A 20,689-nucleotide genomic window follows, 5' to 3' on the forward strand; every position below is an offset into this window, starting at 1 on the left:
ATATTGAATATATAAATAAACAAGATTGCACAAAGTAAAATAATAATGAAAAGTTAATAGTTTATCTAAAATAATAAATAAATTCAATTTTAAATCATGTTTATGTTAGGCTTCCACTTTAGATGACCTGACGTTGGGGGAAAATTTTATCGAATTAAACGTCATCGAGATGAGTACTCATAATTTTAATCTATGGTAATTTTTTGTTTCTTTTTTATTTTTATGCATGGGTAGAAAGTGATAGTTGCACAAACTTTATTTTGAGTTATATATTTTTTCTTTATTGATCACATTGTTAGTAATGTTTATAGTTACATAATATCATGCATTGTTGTATGTTATATATAGTATAATGAATTGAATGTGACAGTCAAATTAATAACATATTTATATTAACTGCTTGTATATGCATGACTGATTATGATGGAGCCACATCTTAATGGTATTAGTGAGGGAAAATTAAGGTATCAATGCACGTATATAAAAAATGATATTGATATTTGTGTTTTAATTGATAGAATTTTTAGATAGTGCTCCTGTGACGGTTATACAGTATAATGATATTGATATGTTATTGATATTATAATTTATTTTGAATAACATTAAATATTTTTATTGATTTATTAAAAGTTTGACTGTCATGCATATTATTTTCTTTTCTTTTGTATTATTGTGATTTATAAGCATGAATATTCACTTGTTTACCTCACAGTTATTTTAAACTAACTATTCATGTTAATTTAATTGATTAAAAAGTGGGTGATAGAAGAGAAAACAATTATAAAAGACGCAGACAACTAGTAACGAGATAATATTAAATATATTGCTTTAATTAAATTTGATTAGCTGATATTTCATTTGGAAAATATTATTTATAGAGAATGATCATCCACTGCCTGATCGTCAGTTTCCATCCTGGTTAATTCCAAACCGCAGGTTGGGTCGTGACAAAAGTGGTATCAGATACCAAATCTTAAACTTAATTAATTAAATATTGATAAAAGAGTCAATAGGATAATTATAAGAAATTTTAATAATTATAAAAAAAGTTAAAGTTAACTTAAGATATTAATTATTCAACATTTAAGCATAGTAATACACCCAAAATCATAGAAGAAGAGAATCAGATAGAAAGCGAAGAAGTAAAATTTACTATTAACGTGAACATGAATGTCGTTATCGAAAATATGGCGACAATGATTTCGTTGATTCAGGAGTCCAGATCGCAGTCTATCGGAAGTGATATTGTCGTTGTAGATAAGTATTTGAAGATATTTCAAAATCAGTGTCTACCTTTATTTAAAGTAACTAAAACCCTAATTGAAGGGGAGAACTAGTTAATGAGGATAAAAAAGATACTAGATAACAAGGTTTGTCCAGATAAAAGAAGAGTATCGTTGGAAACGTTTGTGCTAGATGGAAAAGTTGAAAGATGGTGGTGTGGGCAGCGTCAGGATAGATTAGAGGACCTACCAAATATGACGATAAGTTGGGAGGAGTTCGTGGACAATTTTATATAGTGGTTCGTACCCCATGTTTGCTCGACAAAACATGTAGGACAAACTCATCAAGTTGAGGCAAAGAGAGAAAATAGTCATGTAGTATTAAGCAGAATTCACTGCACTATCAAGGTATGTGCTACAATTGATCGCCATTGCAAAAAAAAAGTGCTAAAGATTTTTTTCGAGATTAAAAGATTATATCAGACAGTCATTAGTATATTTAAGGATTGATGAATACTCAGTATTAGCAAAACAGGTTAGAAGAGTGGAGATCATAAATCAGCTTACTCAGAAGCGTAAGGAAATGCACAGGAGGAAAACTACAAAGGAACATGCAGATCTCTTAGAAGGATCAAATGAGAAAAAGTCCAAAAATAATTCAGGTAAAGTTAATAGAGGTAAGATTCAAGGTACTGGAATCACTTGTGCCAAATGTGGAAGACAACATAAAGGTTAATATTTGATGGGCTCTAACACTTGCAATTGGTACCGTTAACCTGGTCATACAGCAAGATATTGTCCATCTCTTGGCCAGAAAAGCACTGAAGATCAAAAATCCGGTAGAGCTCATTCATAGAAGTTTGCAGCCGTGTAGAAAAATATAGTCTATAGCTTACGCTCGGACACAATGTCAACCAAGACAACCTGTTCGACCTCAAGTATATTCTCTTCACTCATAGTGAGCTTGAAGAACCTACTGCTGATGATGGTGATGAAGTTTGATTAGTTTGTCGTTTTCTAGCATGTTTCAATGATTCAATAACTATGTGTTCTGAAGCATAATTGAGACATCTTGTATTAAATCTTTATTTTTATAGTAATTACTTTTCATTAATGATCCTTTGTTTCATGGATAGCAAATGTCAATTTGTTAATGAAAAATGACTTAAGGTATGTTTAAAAATTTTGAGAAAGAAATTTTTAAAAGTTGGGAGGATTGTGATGACCCGTTACATGTGATGCATCTTTTCTGTTACCAGAAGGAAGAAGAAACAGAAGAAACGGAAGGAAAAAAGGAAGATGAATCGAGTGGTCAAGAAGCCGAAGAGGGAGATGAAGTGAGAAGTTGATAAATAGAAAAGAGAGGATCAGAAGCATACACGAGGAGTTCATTTATAAAATGACGCGAAAGAGGTGAATGTTACTTACCAGAAGATCGATGACTGCGAGAGACGAGCACAAGCTGAAGTTTCTCTGTAACCGGAGGGGAAGAGTAACAGCAGTAATGGTGTCGAGCAAACAAAGATTTGAAGTCAGCAACGAGCTGCAATTGAAGAATTTTTGTCGAGCTTCGAGCGGTCCAATGCGAAGCAGAAGCGAGGAAGGTGGGAGCGGCGAAGAAGCCCGTGTAGTAGCCTACCAACAAAGGAGAAGAGGAGAGGAAAGAGAATTGCAGAGGGAGGGTCAAGTTCGTGTGCTGTCGAGCAGGCGAGGAAGCTTGAGAGGAAGCTCGCGAGGGAGATCCCATGCGGTTTCAAGAAGAAGAGGTAAGGGAAAATTTCTTTTATTAAAGTTAATAATATACAATATATATATATATATATATATATATATAAACAAAACCGCATAAAGCAAAATAATGGAATGTTACTACATAAATAATAATGAAAGGTTAATAGTTTACTTAAAATAAAAAATAAATTAAGCTTTATAGCATGCTTATGTTATGTTTCCACTTTAGATGAGTCGATGCGGGACAAAATTTTACTAAATTAAGCGTCATCGAGGTGAGTACTCGTACTTCTAATTTATGGTAATATTTTGTTTCTTCTCAATTTTTATGCATTGATAGATAATGCCAATTGCACAAGCTTTATTTTGATTTATATATTAAAAGGATATTGATATTAATATGTCTTAATTGACACAACCTTAAGACGTGCTTCTGTGATGGTTATACAAATACATAATGATATTGACATATTATTGATATTATAATGTTTCTTCGCATAGCATTAAATGTTTTTATTCATTTATTAAAAGCTTGACTGGAATGCATACTGCTTACTTTTCTCTTGTATTACTGTAGCTTATGAATGAGTATTCACTGACATGTTTAGCTCACAGTTGTTTAAAACTAACTTTTCAGGTAAATTTAATTGATTAAAAGATGAGAGATATAAGACAGTGTTTATAGAAGGCGCGAACAACCAATGCGATGGAAGTTTGCTCTGCTAGGGTTTGGCGATTACGGCGTTCCCATGGAGTCTGAGGTGTTTTCGACGGCAGGGTCCTTAGGTGGCTTTTCGAAACTCATCCTTTTAATCTGCGCTGGTGAGATCCCTCCTTTTCTTCTTTTTTTGTGGTTTTCTTTTGCGATCGCGATCCATTGGGGTCTCCCGTGAAATTCGCATGGATCGTTCTTTTGCGGATGCTCCTAAGGGTAATGGTGGTTTGGTTTCGAGTAACTCTGGTCTTTTCCCCCCTTCTTTTCATGAGGCATTGCATATTGGTGGAGATTATAGCTTTATCCGAAAATTGGGTAAAAAATGGGAAACTCACAATGTATGTATCTGAAGATGAATCTTCTATCCTGGCCTCCTCTTGTCATCACGCCTTAGTGGGGAAATTTGTTTTTAAGTTGCATAAACTCGAAGTGGTTAGAAGGGAGTTTGAATCTTTGAAACTTACTGATTTGTGGAAAATTGGTCCCCATGACAGGAGACACACACTTATTCAATTATCAAATGACGAAGATTATACACGTTTATTTTCACGTCGATTTCTTAAAATTGATGATATCTCTATGAAATTTTTGAAATGGAATATGGACTTTGATCCTAAATTGGAACCACGTATTATTCCAGACTAGTTGAAATTTTTTGGTTTGAAACTACATTTATTTATTCACGAGGTCCTTTCTTTCCCTTGCTGCGGCATATGGCAAACCTCTAAAAATGGATGGTCCCACTTTCTTACTTACGAGGCCTTTTGAGGCTCGCGTTCTTGTTGAACGGGGCATCACTTTACCGTTCTCAAATGAAATTTGGATTGGTTCCGCTCATAAGGGCTACTGGCAGAAAGTTGAGATTGAACGACACTCACCTTACTGCACATACTGCCATATGTTTGGACATATCACTGCTAACTGCTATCGTTTATACCAACACTTAAAGCAAGGCGCTGAACGACCTCGTCTTGCTATGGTGCAGGACACTGAACACACTGGGATTGAAGCTATTACAAATCCTAACAATCTAAATTTAGATATGAATACACATTTATTACCTCCTGTTGCTACACGGGTTACTAATGTTACTTTCGTAAACACCACCAGTGATATTGCTATAAATGATGTTGTTCTTCATGTCACTGCTGATACTGTAGCCACCACTTGCGATAGTTTTGCTCCTATATCTGATATTGATGTTATTCCTAGGGCTCAAACTGATGATATTCTTATAAATGATAGCAATGTGCAAAACTTGCAGGTCAACAATTTCATTGCCGATCCTTCCTTGGAAGGCACAATCGGAACTATTTCTTTAAATACTTTGGGTGCGAATGTAAGGCCTGATGATGTCGTTATGGCAACTACTAATATGCTTGAGGAAGAATGGTTGGTTCAAAAGGCTAGTAAAAAGAAGGGCAAAATGAAGAATGAACTCTTGTACATTGATAGTGAAAATATTATTCGTGGTGGAACATACCATTTTGATGACAAACAGTTCGGCACCCCTTCAAGATCTTCTAGAAGGGGGAGCTCGAGACATCATGTTTAATATTTTGGTTTGGAATATTAGGGGAGTGGCGGACCCTAGCTCCCTTAATAGACTCAAACATTTATGTAAGGTTCATAAGCTTTTCATTTTTGTTATTTTGGAGCCTTTGGTTTCTGTGAATCAGGGTAGAATCTTCAAAAAATTTTCAAATTATAATCACTTTTGTAACAAAAATAATAAAATTTGGATTTTTTTGAAGCGTCAGGTCGATTTGACAATTGTTGAGGATGAGGAACAGTTTATGCTTACCAATTTCAAGATGGATAACTTTCAAGGGTGGGACACTTTTGTCAATTCTAGCTATCTTTTACATGATAAAATGCTTCTTTGGGATAACCTTGTGCATATGGGTGAGGCGATTTAAGAGAACTTGTTTGTTGGAGGCGACTTTAATATGATAATGAAACACTCTGAGAAGAGAGGTGGTAGAAGATGTGATTTATCCCTCATTAATCGGTTTTGTGATAAAGTGACTGACACTGGTTTACATGATATGGGTTACTCAAGTTCCCCTTATACTTGGCGTCGTGGACTTCTATCACAAAGATTAGATCTTTTTCTTGCCAACCAAAATTTTTTCACGTATTTCCCCATTTCTAAAGTCCAACACTTGAACTCTGCAGCATCTGATCACAACCCTATTTTACTCACGCTTGCCTTTTTTAAACATTCACCCAGATATAAATTTAAGTTTCTCAATATATGGACTTCTCATGACACTTTCTTGAATCTCATTAAGCATGTTTGGCAGCCTGATAATGTGGGAAATCCTTGGTACATATTATGGCAACTTCACAAAAAGGTTGTTATACATTTGCGTGATTGGAACTACCATATTTTTGGTAATGTTCACTCTAAAGTTCCTGATGCACAGTCTAAGGTTGATTCATTAGAATCTGAAGATTGTTGTACTCCTCAATGGGCTAGTGATGTGGCACAGGCTCAGGCTTCTCTTCTTGAAGCTATTGATTTACAGGAAGACCTTCTTAAACAAAAAGCAAATGACATTTATTTTGCTTGTGGTGATAGAAATACTTCCTTTTTTCATGCTACTATTAAACACAGGCATAACATGAATACTATCCTCAAAATTAAATCTTCTGATGGTGAAATTTTCACCAATCCCGATGATATAGGCAATTGCACGGTCCAACATTTTATCAATTTATTCCAACTTCAGACTTCGGTTTTGCCTGTTGATGTTGAAGTCTTCAATGAGGAAAGGGATTATGTCTCTTCTCTATTGCTTACTAGCATTCCTATTGAAGAAGAAGTCCTTAGTGCACTTAAGAGTATTAAGCCCAAAAAGGCCCCTGGACCTGATGGTTTCACATCAACTTTTTATATTAAATGTTGGGATATCATTAATGAGGTGATGAGTGCCATTCAAAGCTATTTTTTGGGAGATATTTCGGGTAAATACTTTACTTCCTCTCTTATTGTGATTATCCTTAAAGGCAATGATAAAATCAGTTGGGATAGCTTTCGCCCCATCTCTCACTTCTACCCTCTCTAAGGTGATTAGTAAAATTATTGTTGCTCGCTTACAACCTCATCTGTCTAACATCATCTCCCCACATCAATATGCTTTCATTCAAGGAAGGGAAATATCTGATAACATTCTCCTTGCTCAAGAAATTATTGAAGACCTTGATAAGAAATGTAAGGGAGGAAATGTGGTGATTATGCTTGACAATAAAAAAGCTATTTATACAATTAACTGAGATTTTATTTTGAGTATTCTTTGAGCCCGTGGTTTTTCTACGAATTTTTGTTCTATTATCAAAAGATGGCTTGAACAAAATCATTACAGTGTTCTTGTGAATGGGAAATCCTATGGATTTTTCTCCTCTTTTAGGGGTATTAAACAAGGTGACCCTCTCTCTCCTACGATTTTTATCCTTACTTTTGATTACCTCTCTCGTCTTATGAATCAAGTGCAATTGCTTCACCCTCACACCCAATTTACTCATAAATCTAAGCTAATGGTTAGTCACCTTGCTTACGCTGACAATGCTATCCTTTTCTCCTATGCTAGTAAAATTGGTCTTAAAATTTTGATGCGGACTTTAAACATCTTTCAAAATACTTTCGGGCTAACTTTTAATAAGGCTAAATATCAGTTATATTTTAGCAAACACGTTAGCAACACACACACCTCTTGGGTTGCTACTTACACTGTCTGTCAAGTGGCCTCCCTCCCTCTAAATATTTGGGAGTTAATATTTTGCGGGGCAGAATGAGGCAAACTCAGATGGATGACGTAGTCGATAAAATTAAGACTAAGATTAATAACTGGAGAAATACTTTCCTTTCTAATAGTGGCAGACTTACTTTGGTAAAGAGTGTCCTTTACACCATCCCTCTTTATGCACTCCAGGTTTTGCAACTGAAAAAAAGTACTCAAAATTCACTGGAGAGACTTTTTAATAAATTTCTTTGGTCTGGTAGCGCTCAACGAAAAATATGGACCACTTGGGATAAGGTTTGCAAACCCAAAATTGGTGGTGGTTTGGGTTTCAAGAGCCTTAATCACATTACTGAAATTAACATGAGTAAACTTTGGTTCAAATTTCGTATGGACACTTCATTATGGGCCCGTTTTCTTCACCAAAAATATTGTATCCAATCCCACCCCTCTCATGTTGTTTGGAAGATTGGTGATACTAAGATTTGGAAAGCTTTGCTTAAAGTTAGACTTGTTGCTCGAAAATTTATATACTGGGATGTTGGCATTGACAATTTATCTTTCTGGTTTGATCATTGGGGTACGAAGGGCTTCTCTACCTTTTCGCATCTTTTTCAAGATAACACTTTGCTTGTTTCTGATTGTTGGAGGGATAGGGAATGGGATGTTATTAAACTTAGGTCTTCGATTGGAGATAAATCTAATTATGTTAAAAAAATATCCATTGATATATCTAAATTAGGCAATCCTTTATGGAAATTTACCTCAAATGCTTCTACCACTAAACTGTGTATAAAAATCTTCATGTTTTCACTCCTCACCGGTGGACTTCTCTCTCTGGAATGCCTATTTTTCTCCTTCTATATCCTTCTTCCTTTGGAGATATTTCTTACTACTCTTGTCATTTGATGACATACTGAATTAAAGGGTTTGAGCATGGCTTCGAGATGTTGTCTTTGCAAATGTGAAGAGGAATCTGCCTCTCAACTTTTCTTTGATTGTCATTTTGCTCGTGAGGTTTGACACATGGTTGGTTTGTATTTTGGTATTAATTGGACTCCATGATCTAGTGACTGTCGGGAGTGGAGCAATTATCTTAAAGTTTGGAAGTCGGCCCCTTCTTATGGGGGAAAAAATGTACCCTTTTCCGTTTATTATTCTTTAGTTTCTTTGGCCTGCAAGGAACACACATAAATACAAGACACTCCCTCCTACACCTGCAGTTACCACTTCCTACATTATTGCTTATTTTCTTAAAGCGTCTCGCCTCATTACGTAGTTTTAATTCTTGTCCGAGGGGTAGGAGGGTCATTCTGATACGGTGGCAACCCCCCTCAGATGGATGGATTAAACTTAATGTGGATGAGAGCTGGAATTTAGCGGCTGCTAGGACGGGTGGCATTTTTCGTAATTCTTTGGGAAGTTGTCTATGTTACTTTGCCTCACCGGTTTGTGCCTCGACACCTTTAGAGGTTGAATGTTACTCTTTATGAAATGCCTTACATATAGCGGTTATTTTTCATTTTCATGCTTTACATATTGAGACGGACTTTAAAGCACTGTTTAACATTTTCAATCAGGTCACCACCCATACCTGGAATGTACTCTGCTTGCTAAACATGATACAGGATTTCATAAAAAAGCATAATTTGTTTATACAAGTTCACTTTATATTTAAGGAATGTAATTCCACTGCCGATTGGCTGGCTAAGCAAGGTATGCAAAGAATTCTTGTGGGTGTTTTGCCTCCACCTCAATTACAAACTCTTTTAAATGAGGATTTACTTAATGTGCCTTATATCAGAAGATAAATTTTCAATGTTTGTTGTTTAAAATCTTGCTGGTGATCTTACTTCCTATCGTTCTGTTATGGCTTTTTGGGGTTCTTTTTGCTATTTTATGCTTCGATCTAACATGATTATATATGAGTTGAATTTTGGTAACCGTTTTATTCTCTATTTTGTTGCTCGCGAGTTCGGTCCATCAAGTCCGCTATTCACGCCTTCAATTATGCTCTTATTTCGGGTTTTATTCTACACGCAATACTTTTTGGAAGCCAGATGCTTCACTGTCGATCATCTGGAGGACTCTAACATTTTGGATGTACGAGGATGCTGCCTCAAATTTCGAACTCCTATTTTGATCGTGCTTCTTCTGATTTGGAGATGTTTGGCTTGGTTTTACCTCACTTGGACCTTTTACTGTGAAAGATTTGGGGTGGAACTCTGCTTATTTTTCTTCCATCACTGTTATAACGCCTACTTGCACAGGTATACTTGTTTTGCATTCTTTTTGGTGTATACTTGTATTTTCTCAATTTCTTTGCGTGTGTTGTATTGTGGGTGGTGGAGCCCCTAGGGGTACGTTTGAATGTATTTTTGGGTTTTTTAGACTGGGGATCCGCCACCCCTCCCCTTTTTTGTAATTTTCTCTTTATATCAACACGTAGGGAGCCAAGAGTGCTTCTTCCCCTTATTAAAAAATATTTCTTTAATTAAATTTAATTAGTGACTCTTTCATTTGTAAAATATTATTTATAGAGAATGAATATCGAAAATTTAATTCCCACCGTCCGACCGTCTGTTCCCATTTTGGTTAATTTCAAGTCTCGTGTCAAGTCATGACAGAAAACTTACATTGTTAGCAAGATAGGAGGATATGATACAATATGTATACATCAAGATGGTATGATGCTCAGTCGTGCTAGCAAGAAGCATTTTCAACACCTCCATTTGTTCCTTTGTGAAGGGACTACGATCTGCCAATGGAAGAGATAAGAGCATGGCATTTTAGTCTTATTCCTTTCTCCCTTATCCATGTTTCCAATCTACAAATTTTCCATGCATTTTCTAGCATTTGTCCTTTGTGTCACAAAGTTTCTTACAATTGTCACATAAGGGATGATTATCCATTGACTTTAAATCATGAGAGTTGTGTGTGTGTAAGAAGTTGAGCTTTCAGTGCTAAATGAACCCACACCTCCTGCCATCATGAACTTCCTGCTTTCTTCTCTTCGAACTTCAGCAAAGTCTTACCGAGTTGTAGAGAGAGGCATCATCCTCATAATTCTCCCTCTGATCACGTATAAGTTCTTGTTTAGACTCAACAAGAACTTGATAATCCACTTCTTGTCCACTATTGTTTTATACATCATAGCATCTTATAATTACGACCACTTCCAAACATATTTATCATAAATATCTAACTATAATCAAACCTTAATAACGTGTTGAAGTATTGAGTAACACTCAGCACTTCTTGTCGGAGCTCACGTGAATTTCTCTCAATTTGAAACAATTCTGCAATATTTCAGTCCTTAAATAAGTCTCACGAGTTGCTTCTCAAATCTGTCGAGTTGCCAGTTAAAGCAAAAAATTTACTCCAACTTCTACGATCACAGAATTGATCAACAAATGCATAACCATATGATCCTAAATCTTTCATAAATGATGGTTAGGATCAGTGTACTCAGGAACTACGCCCTCTCCCACGAGTTATTCCTCTTTTTCTTTTCTACAAATGTACATAATATACGGATTGGCGCAATTGAAAGAAATTATGACCATTGAGTTTATGGTTTGTGATAAAAGTAGATAGTTCTGGGGCGGTTTAGACAAAATTATTGATCCCTGATTTAGATCTGAAGAATAGAACTAGAAATCTTCATTACGCACCTTGTCATAAACCCTATGCACATTTAGGGTATGATAAGGATGTGGCTTATTACATGAGTGAATGAGGCTATTGTTTGAGAGGAGGTGGTGCCACGAAGAAGCAAAGGGCCTTCCAGCTGAAGAGATTCCAATAGATTTTGACTACTGGACATTTGTCAGGGAGGCTCCGACGACTGTAGGAGCGAGTAAAGGAGGGTCTACAGACTGAAGGAGAGCTAAGGTTTATTTTCTTGGAACGGGAAAGCTTCCTCTAAAGATGCAAATGACATCATCGAGCGATGCACATGATGACACCGAAGACGTCTCAGAATGCAGATGGTGAAGCCGAAGACGTCGATTCGTTCGTTTGACATAGAAGATTCAAGCAGAAGGCAACAACATCGTTCAAAGCCTTACATAAGCCATTTGAAGCCTCGCAGAAGTCGTTCAAAGCAGACAAAGCCTTCAAACGAAACTGAAGATGCAGATGATGTCAAACAAAGCAGACAAAGACGATCCATTCCTAATACAATAAAAAAAGTTGGAGAAACTATGTTCTTTTATTCCCTCATATTCAAATTACAATATTTCCTTTTATTATATGGGGACAGTGAGGCTAATCATAATTAAAACTATTACAACTTATCAAATAGAAAACAAACAATTCAAAAAAAGGCATGCAACATAATAAAAAAAATAAAAAAATAAAGCTGAAATAAGAAACTCCCTCCAATGCCTTCCACAAATTGAACCTGTGGGACACATAAGACCGATGGTCTGGGCCGCCTAAGAGGGATGGAATTCCACAATAAATTCATTTTAAAAGGATAAAGAACTACTCTGCATATTTTATAAGGAAGCTGCAAAATCAATTACAAATTTTAGGAAAAATACTAAAAGAAACAAAATCAAGATACAAGAACCTATGACCATAAGGTTACGAGCCAAGATATGAATTAATATGCACGGGTTAGTTCATATATATAAACATGCACATATGTATATATCGCTGGGTTTTGGAGGTTGAAATTTGAGGTCAGGTTTTATTTTTGGATGGTGGGCAGTGTTGATCTGCTACTATCATACATATATATTAGCATTTTATATTATGGGGGCCAACTTAATTAAACTGATCTCTGAAGCATGAACTGGTTTTATTGAGCATGGTTGGTGTTTTACAGTTTTAATTCCAACTGGATTACCTTCGACTTCATTTGCTATTAGCTGTTGGCGATTTAGGGGGTTTGGATGGATGCAGGTATTTGTTGCCTCTTTTTATATGGTTGGTTGGTGGGTTTTTGTGTCATTGGTGTGCTAACTGCTGCTTGGAAGGTATTTGGAGATGGAATGTTAATTTTAAATTTGAGCTATTTTGCTAAGTTAAGAATTTCATTGACTGATGATATTTCTTTTAAAAAATTAATTCATTTATATGTTTCTTTGTTTATCTTTCGCTGCGAGATTACTATAAGGTGCTTGTAGTTATATAATTTCGGTCTGATGGATACTGGAAGAATACAACGCAGAAAGGACATTCCAGCTCTTCATTTGGTTAAGGAAGCAAGACTACCATATGGTGGTTGTAGTTCGATAATTTTTTGTTTTATGGATACTGGAGAAATACACCGCAGAAAAGAGAATAGTTTTGAGGCACTCCATTTGCTAAAGGAAGCTGTGTTCGTGAATGATATTTACCATTGTTACTGGGTTTACTTCTATGCGATTTTGAAGTCTCTCTTTTTGGGTTACTTGTAACTTTTTTGGAGCTCTTTTTAGGTTATAAGCAAGGTGTTGGAACCCTAAGAGTGAGTATTAATGTACTTATTTTGTATGCTGGTAGAGGGATGCGCTCACCTATAAATCTTGTAACTAACTTTTTGTGTGCAATAAAATTACCTACGGGTTCAAAAAAAAATGTTTAGACTATAGATTTAAATAGGGGAGTTAAGTAGCCAATAATGTGACATAATAGTTTGGAAATTAAATGAGTTAATTCTTTTATTTTTTTGCATTCACCAATTTAATTAACAAACCAAATCACAATTGTATAGCTCAGCTAAGAACCGTATCAAATCTCTGCTTGTACATTTAGCTTCACAGAGGCTGACAACTTCAGAAATAGTTTGCATGGAAGCAACACACGATTATTAATGATCATTTCAGCACCCCTCTCTTATTTGTTGATGGTTCATTTGAGGTGATTCGGGATTTTGTCCCAATCCTCACCCTAAGTTAGCTATATAGCTGGGACAATTAAATAAACGGATACATCCTATCTGAATAGCTCATAAACGAACTCATTTAGTTATCTAAAAATTGGTGCACTTCTCCATTTCAAGAAGAAGATTGATTCGTAGGACGATTAAAAACTAGAGGCTTGAAAGAGCACATTTAAGATTAGCATCTCACCTGCAGCACCCATGTCCTTATTAGGTAGAGCAGAAGAAGTGATATAATGAAAGCTGGGAGTGCAGCAAGAACAGCAAAATTGATCTCATTTGCTTTGAGAATTTGATCCAATTCAAGCATTGCTCTGCGCCGAGCAGAAGCTACATTAAGCAATGATAGAAAACAAATTCTAAATAAGAACAAGCTACCTGAGTATAGGACAGCCAACTCACGTCTCAAGATCCAATTTAAGCTTTTGAATCTGCAAATCAGCAACGGTTATATGCATTTGAGGTAAGCGGACTGTCATAACACTAAAAGAAATCGACCAGCATGAACCTGAATAAGCATCGCTCGGGCAAGCTCTCCCCCGATGAGATTTTGAAGTGGATGCATAACCTCCTTTTCATATCTGTCCACTTAACATCATTTAAAAGCTAAAAATGGAAGAAAAATAAGTAGAATCAAATTTATCAAAAAATGAACATACAAAAAGACAATACGTAAAAATATCTAGAAAACCGATTCAGGCTTGATGCGGACACAATAATGGTGTCTTTTGTTAACTAGATGGCTAATGAATTTAAAAGGATATATTGGACTAAGTAAGCTGAAAAATTGAGCAAGTAATATCCATTTATGATGAGAGCAGGAGGCCTACGATCAAGCATCTACAAAGCCTACAATGCCAAAAACATCATGAGACTAATAACACCTAGTTTGAAATTCAGTAAACCCATTTTTATTTATTTATTTATTATTGAAGAAAAATATAATTTGAAACTTGAGATTGAACTAAACTTGAATCATTAACACCTCCATGTGGGAGCATTCATAGGTAACATTGGGGAGCCTTGTAGTAACATCATAGCAAGAAAATAGACAACTGAGGATTCTCAATAGGCAGGCACATTGTTTCCATGGGGAAGAATACAGATTTATCAGTAGGACCAAACAACCACGTCAGATGCTACTTGAAGGGAGGAATAGGGGGATACTGCCATCGAATAAATTGTCATCTAAGCGAGACGTACTAACTCTATATAAGAATCAAAAGCAGACTTCGAAGCACGAGAAACTCTCAAGGAAACCAAGGCTGAATAAGCAATTCCTAACAAGAAAACACCATTTGATGATTGTAGTTACCAGAGACTTTTGATGTACCTGGACTATGATCAAATAGTCCCCAGCAATAGAACCCCAAGAAGACGATTTTCCCAATTCTAAACCAACATTAAAGCAATTAGCGTAATTATGATCAAAGATTTTGCGAGATTAACCATAAGAAGACAAACCATCAACATAATGAAGTGCCCTTTTCCAACCCCAAAGAACAATGGACGGAAACAACAATTTCAACGATAAAAAAGGCCACAGAGAATAGAAAGCATAGTTGTAATATCAAAAATGGCCAAATAGGTAAATTAAACTCTATTTTAAATTAAATTCCATCTTCTTCATTCCCTGAAAAGCATCTAACTATTTGATAAAATCCTAAATTTTAAGTCGATCAAATTGATACTTAGAAGTGTACATAAATTATTAATATATTTGATTTCATTAAAATAAGTTATTAGGTTTTATACTTATCTTAATCCCCTTATTAACCTAATCAAGAACGGTTTATAGATCCTGTATCAACCCACTTTCACTTGCATGGGATTGATGATTTATATATATATATATATATTTTTTTTTTTTTTTGAAATGGCAAAATTCATTGATAAAAAAGAGATAATATAAAGATTTTGGTGAGTGGGTACAAAGACCCCACTCACAGGAATTACAAACGTATTCCCCAAAAAGAAAATAAAAAGAAACAATTCATAATCATGGTGGGTGTAGTCGGTGGATATACCGTTTTCCCTTCCCCTGGATCTAAGGAGAGAGTCCAGCAACATACTGAGATGTGGGATTCCGCCCGAAACAATGAAACAGTCGTCCTAAGAGTTGAGATCTTACATTCCTTTCTTCTTATTGCTAGATTTGTAAACCTGTCAATCATCTGTCAGAGGTAGTCTCATGTGAACAATAGATGGATCTTGATGGATCTTCGATGGAGGTAAACGATGGAGGTAAACTACTGATCTAACTCAGCCTCTAACACACCTTGATAGTGACGCTCCTCCATAACTTTAGTACCCTCTTCTCTCGCAATAAGTTGATCCAAGACACTTTGACTGGCATCTGCTACAACAAAATTCGTAGAATTTATAATCTGAGGAAGAGCTGCCTCAACAACAGTAGGTGGAAGTTGCTGGTTTGGTTGGTGAGGAGCAACCTTATGAGTCAAATTCTTATTCAACATTTCTGGAAGATTAACAGTGTCTGCTACATTTTTCTCCACATGGATGATTTTGCTAGGACCTACTGATCTCAAATATGGGTGAAGCCTGAAGCAATTGAGAGGAGTGTGCCCAAACAGTCTACAATGATTGCAATAGTAGGGTCTTTATTCTGCTATAAACGACTGTCAATACCCATTGAGGGCAGTACCAAGTCATATTTCGTCCACATCAGGGAGGGTGATATCCCTTTCAAACAAGAATTCTTCAACCGAAGGCCTGGTTAGATTGAAGGAGGGTGCTTCCAATTTTACATGCCTCCCTAGTGCAGTTCCAATAGAGTAGAGGACATGGTGGTTAAAGTAATGCAACTTTAGGCCAGGTAGTTTAAACCAGATTGGAGCTATAGGTGGTTCTTGACTATGGTCAAATTAAAGAGACCACTTTAGCAGTTTCATATAATTTTCGTCCACTGTCACAAACTTTTTGGAAAATATTTTGGCGTAGTTTTCTACTTTGGATAATTGTATCATCGTATGTCTTCCATCAAAGAGGCCAACCTTCCAAAGTCCTAATAGTTTAAGATCTTCAAAATTCTTTCAAACGAATTCTATTTTGGGATGTCCCGATTAGAAATTCCCAATGAGGGTGAATTTGAACTGATTAACCAGGTTGGAAACTTCAAAATCAGAGAAGAATAGAGTCAATTTGCCACTCTTTCTACCCGTCTTCTTGATAAGGTTGCAGTCCTCCTGGCCTTCGAATGATTCACGGTAAACCTGAGAAAAAACCTGATCTGATCCCATATAGCCAACCATATCAAAAAAGGAAGCCTTCCTAAGTTTTGAAACTGAAGTAGTCGGTGGTTGAGAAGGAGTCGTTGCCATAGAAGAGAGTTGAACAGCGACAAGCTACTTGAGTCTGGAGTGCGAGTAATTCGGGCGCGCGTGCAACAAACGAAGCCGCAGAAGTCTTTCACGGTCGACGCAAAATCTTCGAGCATGAATGAGTCGAACGAACGAGCCGAAAGCCGCAGAAGCAAACCCGCAGGAGGCGACAGCCGCGAACGTGCGAAGTTTTCAGCTTCGAAATCAAACGAGACGCAAGACGCGAGCCGCAGTCCACGTCGAAACAGGAAGCTCGACGCGAGCCGACAACGACAGAAGACGACGCCTGAGAAGTCTGATGAGAAACATTTGCTAGGTTTCGCCAGGAGTCAAAATCCTAGCAGAGCCGATAGCGGAAGACAACGCTATCGATTGATGATTTATATATATATAATTGTTGATGACGTTGTATATATATATATATATATATATATATATCGATTATAATATGGCGCTTTCGCTTATGCTCATACTCTACTATGGTTTCGCCATGGCGATCCTTGATTATTACTCCACTGCATCTCTTCGTCGATCAAGCTTTGCTCGTCTTTCGTCGATTTCATCACTTCCGTCTGAATCGTCATTGTCGCCGATGTCGACGTGCGTCATCTGCTTCGTCGCTCGTCTCATATGTTGCTCGTGTGGCTGCGTCGGGCTGAGTCATCAAGCTCGGCATCTCGTCTACTGCTCGTGCGGTCGCGCCTTCCAATCATCGCCTTGCTCGTACGTCGTCTGCTCCGCCTCTCGTGTCGTTTGCTGCTCGTGCGTTGCGTCAGGCTCAGTCATCGAGCTCGGAATCTTTTTGCTGCTCCTGCGGCAACGCCTTCCTTTCGTCGCCTCTCGTCCTCGATCTCGAGCTGAATTCACAAGGGTTGCGGGTTTCCGCTCCTGCTCCATGTTCTAGATTCAGAGTTTGATCTCTGCTTTGCTCTCTTCATTAACGTCGCACCTCCATCTATTGGGGATAGCTTCGGACAGATCGTATGCTACTGCCCTTGACGGTGTCCACGCCTCAGGTACATCTAAATCGTGCTCTTTTCCTCCTTTGTTTGAGTGGGAGGAGGATATCAAGAAACCTGGTAGGAAGAATGGAAAACCTGCTATCTTTTTTATAGAAGCTGAAGATATTTAACTTGTTTGCCCCTGTCGTCTGAGTTTGGTCGGGAAATATTGTATGATCATCCTAAAATGGAGCTGATTCGTAAGAAATTTGAGTTTATGCACCTTGTTGGGGGGTTGAAAATTAGACTGTTAGATGGAAGACACATCTTATACAACTAAATAACGAAGAGGATTACACGCGCTTATTTGTTATAATGATAATTTGGATTGATAACAGAGCAATGAAGATTCTCAAATGGTCTGTAGATTTTGACCCACAGAAGGAATCACCAATCATTCCGGTTTGGATTTGCCTCCCTGCTATAAAATTTTATTATTTTACTCAAAAAATGTTGAACTCTATTGCCTCAGCTTATGGTAAGTCATTAAAAACGGACATTCCCATTTTTAATCTTTCTCGCCCATATGAAACAAAGTACTTGTTAAAAGAGATATCACTTCATCCGCTTCTAAAGAAATTGGTTGGGCATGCAGCATCATGGATATTGCAAAATGCAGTGATTGAGTTTTTTCCTTCGTATTATTCGAACTGTCGTATGTTTGGTCACTCTAATTCTCAATGTCGTCATCTACACCCCCAACTCAGACCAAAAAAGCACAGTGCTCCGCCAAAGGCAGTGAATTCATCTCCTCCTGATCAGCTCCAAGTTATTGACCCTATTGATCATTAAAAGGATATCCCTAAAGACGTCACTATTCTCGCAAGCAATATGACAAACATTCAGTCCCCGGTTGTAGCTTCCCTGTCTTTGGAACCTCCTATAGTGGGGGAGAGGGAGATTCTTCAGACTCCATCAGCCCTAAAACCTATCACCAATATTACAGGTGGCAATACTTCTACTGCTTCACTACCTTCTCATCAAGTCGAGCAATTAATGTTACTCAGGCTCATGGGGATTATAATGTGCAACAGCCTACACTTGTCTAGCCAACTTCGGAATCTACTGATCAGATGAGTCAATCATCGGATGAGGAATGACAGGTTTACCCATCCAGGAGAAAGAAGAAGAATGTAGACCTATTTGAGCTCAGGAATCTGATGGATGATACTTTGATTTTTTCGGGCAATGGTACTCATTTTACCAATTTGTTAGTCGGCTCACTTCCGAGAACTAGAGGCAGAAAGAGGACTAAAGTGGGACGTCCCTAGCACTTTGGACGTCCCTAGCACTTTGTCCCTAGCACTTTTGCGCCCTTTGATGGCTTTTTGGTTTTTTACTTATATGTATCTTTGCATTACTTGGGATTTGTGTGTGTTGTATTGTGTGAGTTGGATTTTCTTTTCGGTCCTCTCATACAACCTTTATGTATATTTTCCGCTTTAATATCTTAACCCTTGAGGTTTTTCAAAAAAAAAAAAAATATATATATATATATATATATATATATATTGTAAACATATTGAACTAAATTGCCTTTAATCCTTTTTATTCCCTTCATATATCATATAGCATATATCCTCCTGCATAACTCTCTGTTCCACATTCCGATATTGCGACAAGAGGCAGAGCGAAAGGCAAAAACGTCAATGTAATAAATGAAAACATAATAATAATAATAATAATAATAATAATAATAAATTGAACGGAAAAAACTTTTCAATTACGACTTAAAAGAGTTGTATAATTCTTTTCTTTTTCTTGAACCCGTCATAGGGTTGGTATAGCTTCAGTGACGGACATAATTAGAGAGAGTCCACTTAGATGGTTTAGTCGTATTAATCGTGGAACATTTGATGATCCGATTAGGAGTGTAGATGTTTCATATTCGACTTATGTTAAGAAAGGGAGCGGTAGACCTAGGAAGACTTGGGCTTATTCTATAAAAAATGATCTTAATTTATTAGAACTAAATGAAAATATGACGCTAAATAGGACACAATGGAGAAAAAAGGATTCATGTAGTTGACCCCACGTTTGACCCCACGTAGTGGGCGTAGTGGGATTAAGGCTTTGTTGTTGTTGTTGTTGTTGTTTTTGAACCATTAAAATCGAGAGAGAGCAAGAGACGAAGCCATGGAAGGAGAAGGAAGAGAAGGAGAAGAAAGAAGAGGAAGAAAAAAATGATAGAATACACCGTGTGCATCCATGGAAGTAGATGCTTGCATTGTGGAAGGAGACGACGTGCGTGAAGTGGAGAACTGCCCCCGATCAACCCTAGTCGAGCGGCTCTCGTGCTAAGCAAGAGCTTGCAGCTTCGAGCGAAGGAGTAGCTTGCGAGTTCGAGCAAATGAGAAGACGAAGCTTTCGTGCTAGAGAAAGGAGAAGCTTCAATCAAAGTCGAGCAACCCATCCGCAGAAGAAAGAAGGGAGGCCGAGCAACTCGTCTGCAAAAGAAAAAAGGGAGGTCGAGCAGCTTCAACGAGTACTCGCGTTCAGAGGAAGAGTAGGATTAAGGGAGATCTCGTGCGTGCAGAACAAGGAAAAACTTTTTGTCTGGACTCCGGAAGTAGCTTAACATGTGGATTCCAATAATATGTTGTCATGTGTGCTACATCGCAGAGGTTATTTCGGGGTTATTTAAGTGGAACCGCGGAGATATGGTGTCTGTTTAATTTTAAAGTTTAATTTATTAAATTTAGAATTAATAATTAAAAAATTAATTTATAATAACAATTAAGGTGGAAGAAAAATTGAACCAAAGATTGGAGATATGGTGTCTGTGATACGAGTAAGATAGTTTAAGGTAAGCATTATGCTTTCAAGTTAAAGTAAAATTTCTTATTTTTAAATAAATTCTTGCTTGCATTTTTATTTTTATCTCAAGACAATGAAATTAAATCTAATTTTTCATATAGTTAATCATAAAGTATGTGCGCTGAAGATAATCGCATAACAGCCTAATTTAAAAGGATATCATATTATTGCATGACAAATAAAACTTATATTCTAGTAAAGATATAAATGTTAGCTATTTATATATATATATATATATATACAATG

The 20,689-nt window shown here is 36.8% G+C and overlaps 1 protein-coding gene across 4 annotated transcripts in view; it reads right to left on the bottom strand.

Moving 5' to 3' along the window:
• The window catches only part of LOC110029857 (protein DGS1, mitochondrial), a 142,380-nt gene that overhangs the window by 43,076 nt on the left and 78,615 nt on the right, over positions 1-20,689 (bottom strand). For all 4 annotated transcript variants that reach the window (XR_002294585.1, XM_020732325.1, XM_020732326.1 and 1 more), the window contains exons 9-11: positions 13,793-13,865; positions 13,687-13,715; positions 13,475-13,598 (exon numbers count right to left, since the gene is read on the bottom strand). Coding sequence is in view for 3 of the 4 variants with exons in the window: in XM_020732325.1 (XP_020587984.1) it covers positions 13,475-13,598; positions 13,687-13,715; positions 13,793-13,865 (226 nt within the window). In the remaining variant the exon portion in view is untranslated. The remainder of the gene's footprint in view (positions 1-13,474; positions 13,599-13,686; positions 13,716-13,792; positions 13,866-20,689) is intronic.

This window comes from Phalaenopsis equestris, unplaced genomic scaffold, assembly GCF_001263595.1.
Source record: "Phalaenopsis equestris unplaced genomic scaffold, ASM126359v1 Scaffold000608, whole genome shotgun sequence".
In the NCBI taxonomy this organism is placed as follows: domain Eukaryota; kingdom Viridiplantae; phylum Streptophyta; class Magnoliopsida; order Asparagales; family Orchidaceae; genus Phalaenopsis; species Phalaenopsis equestris.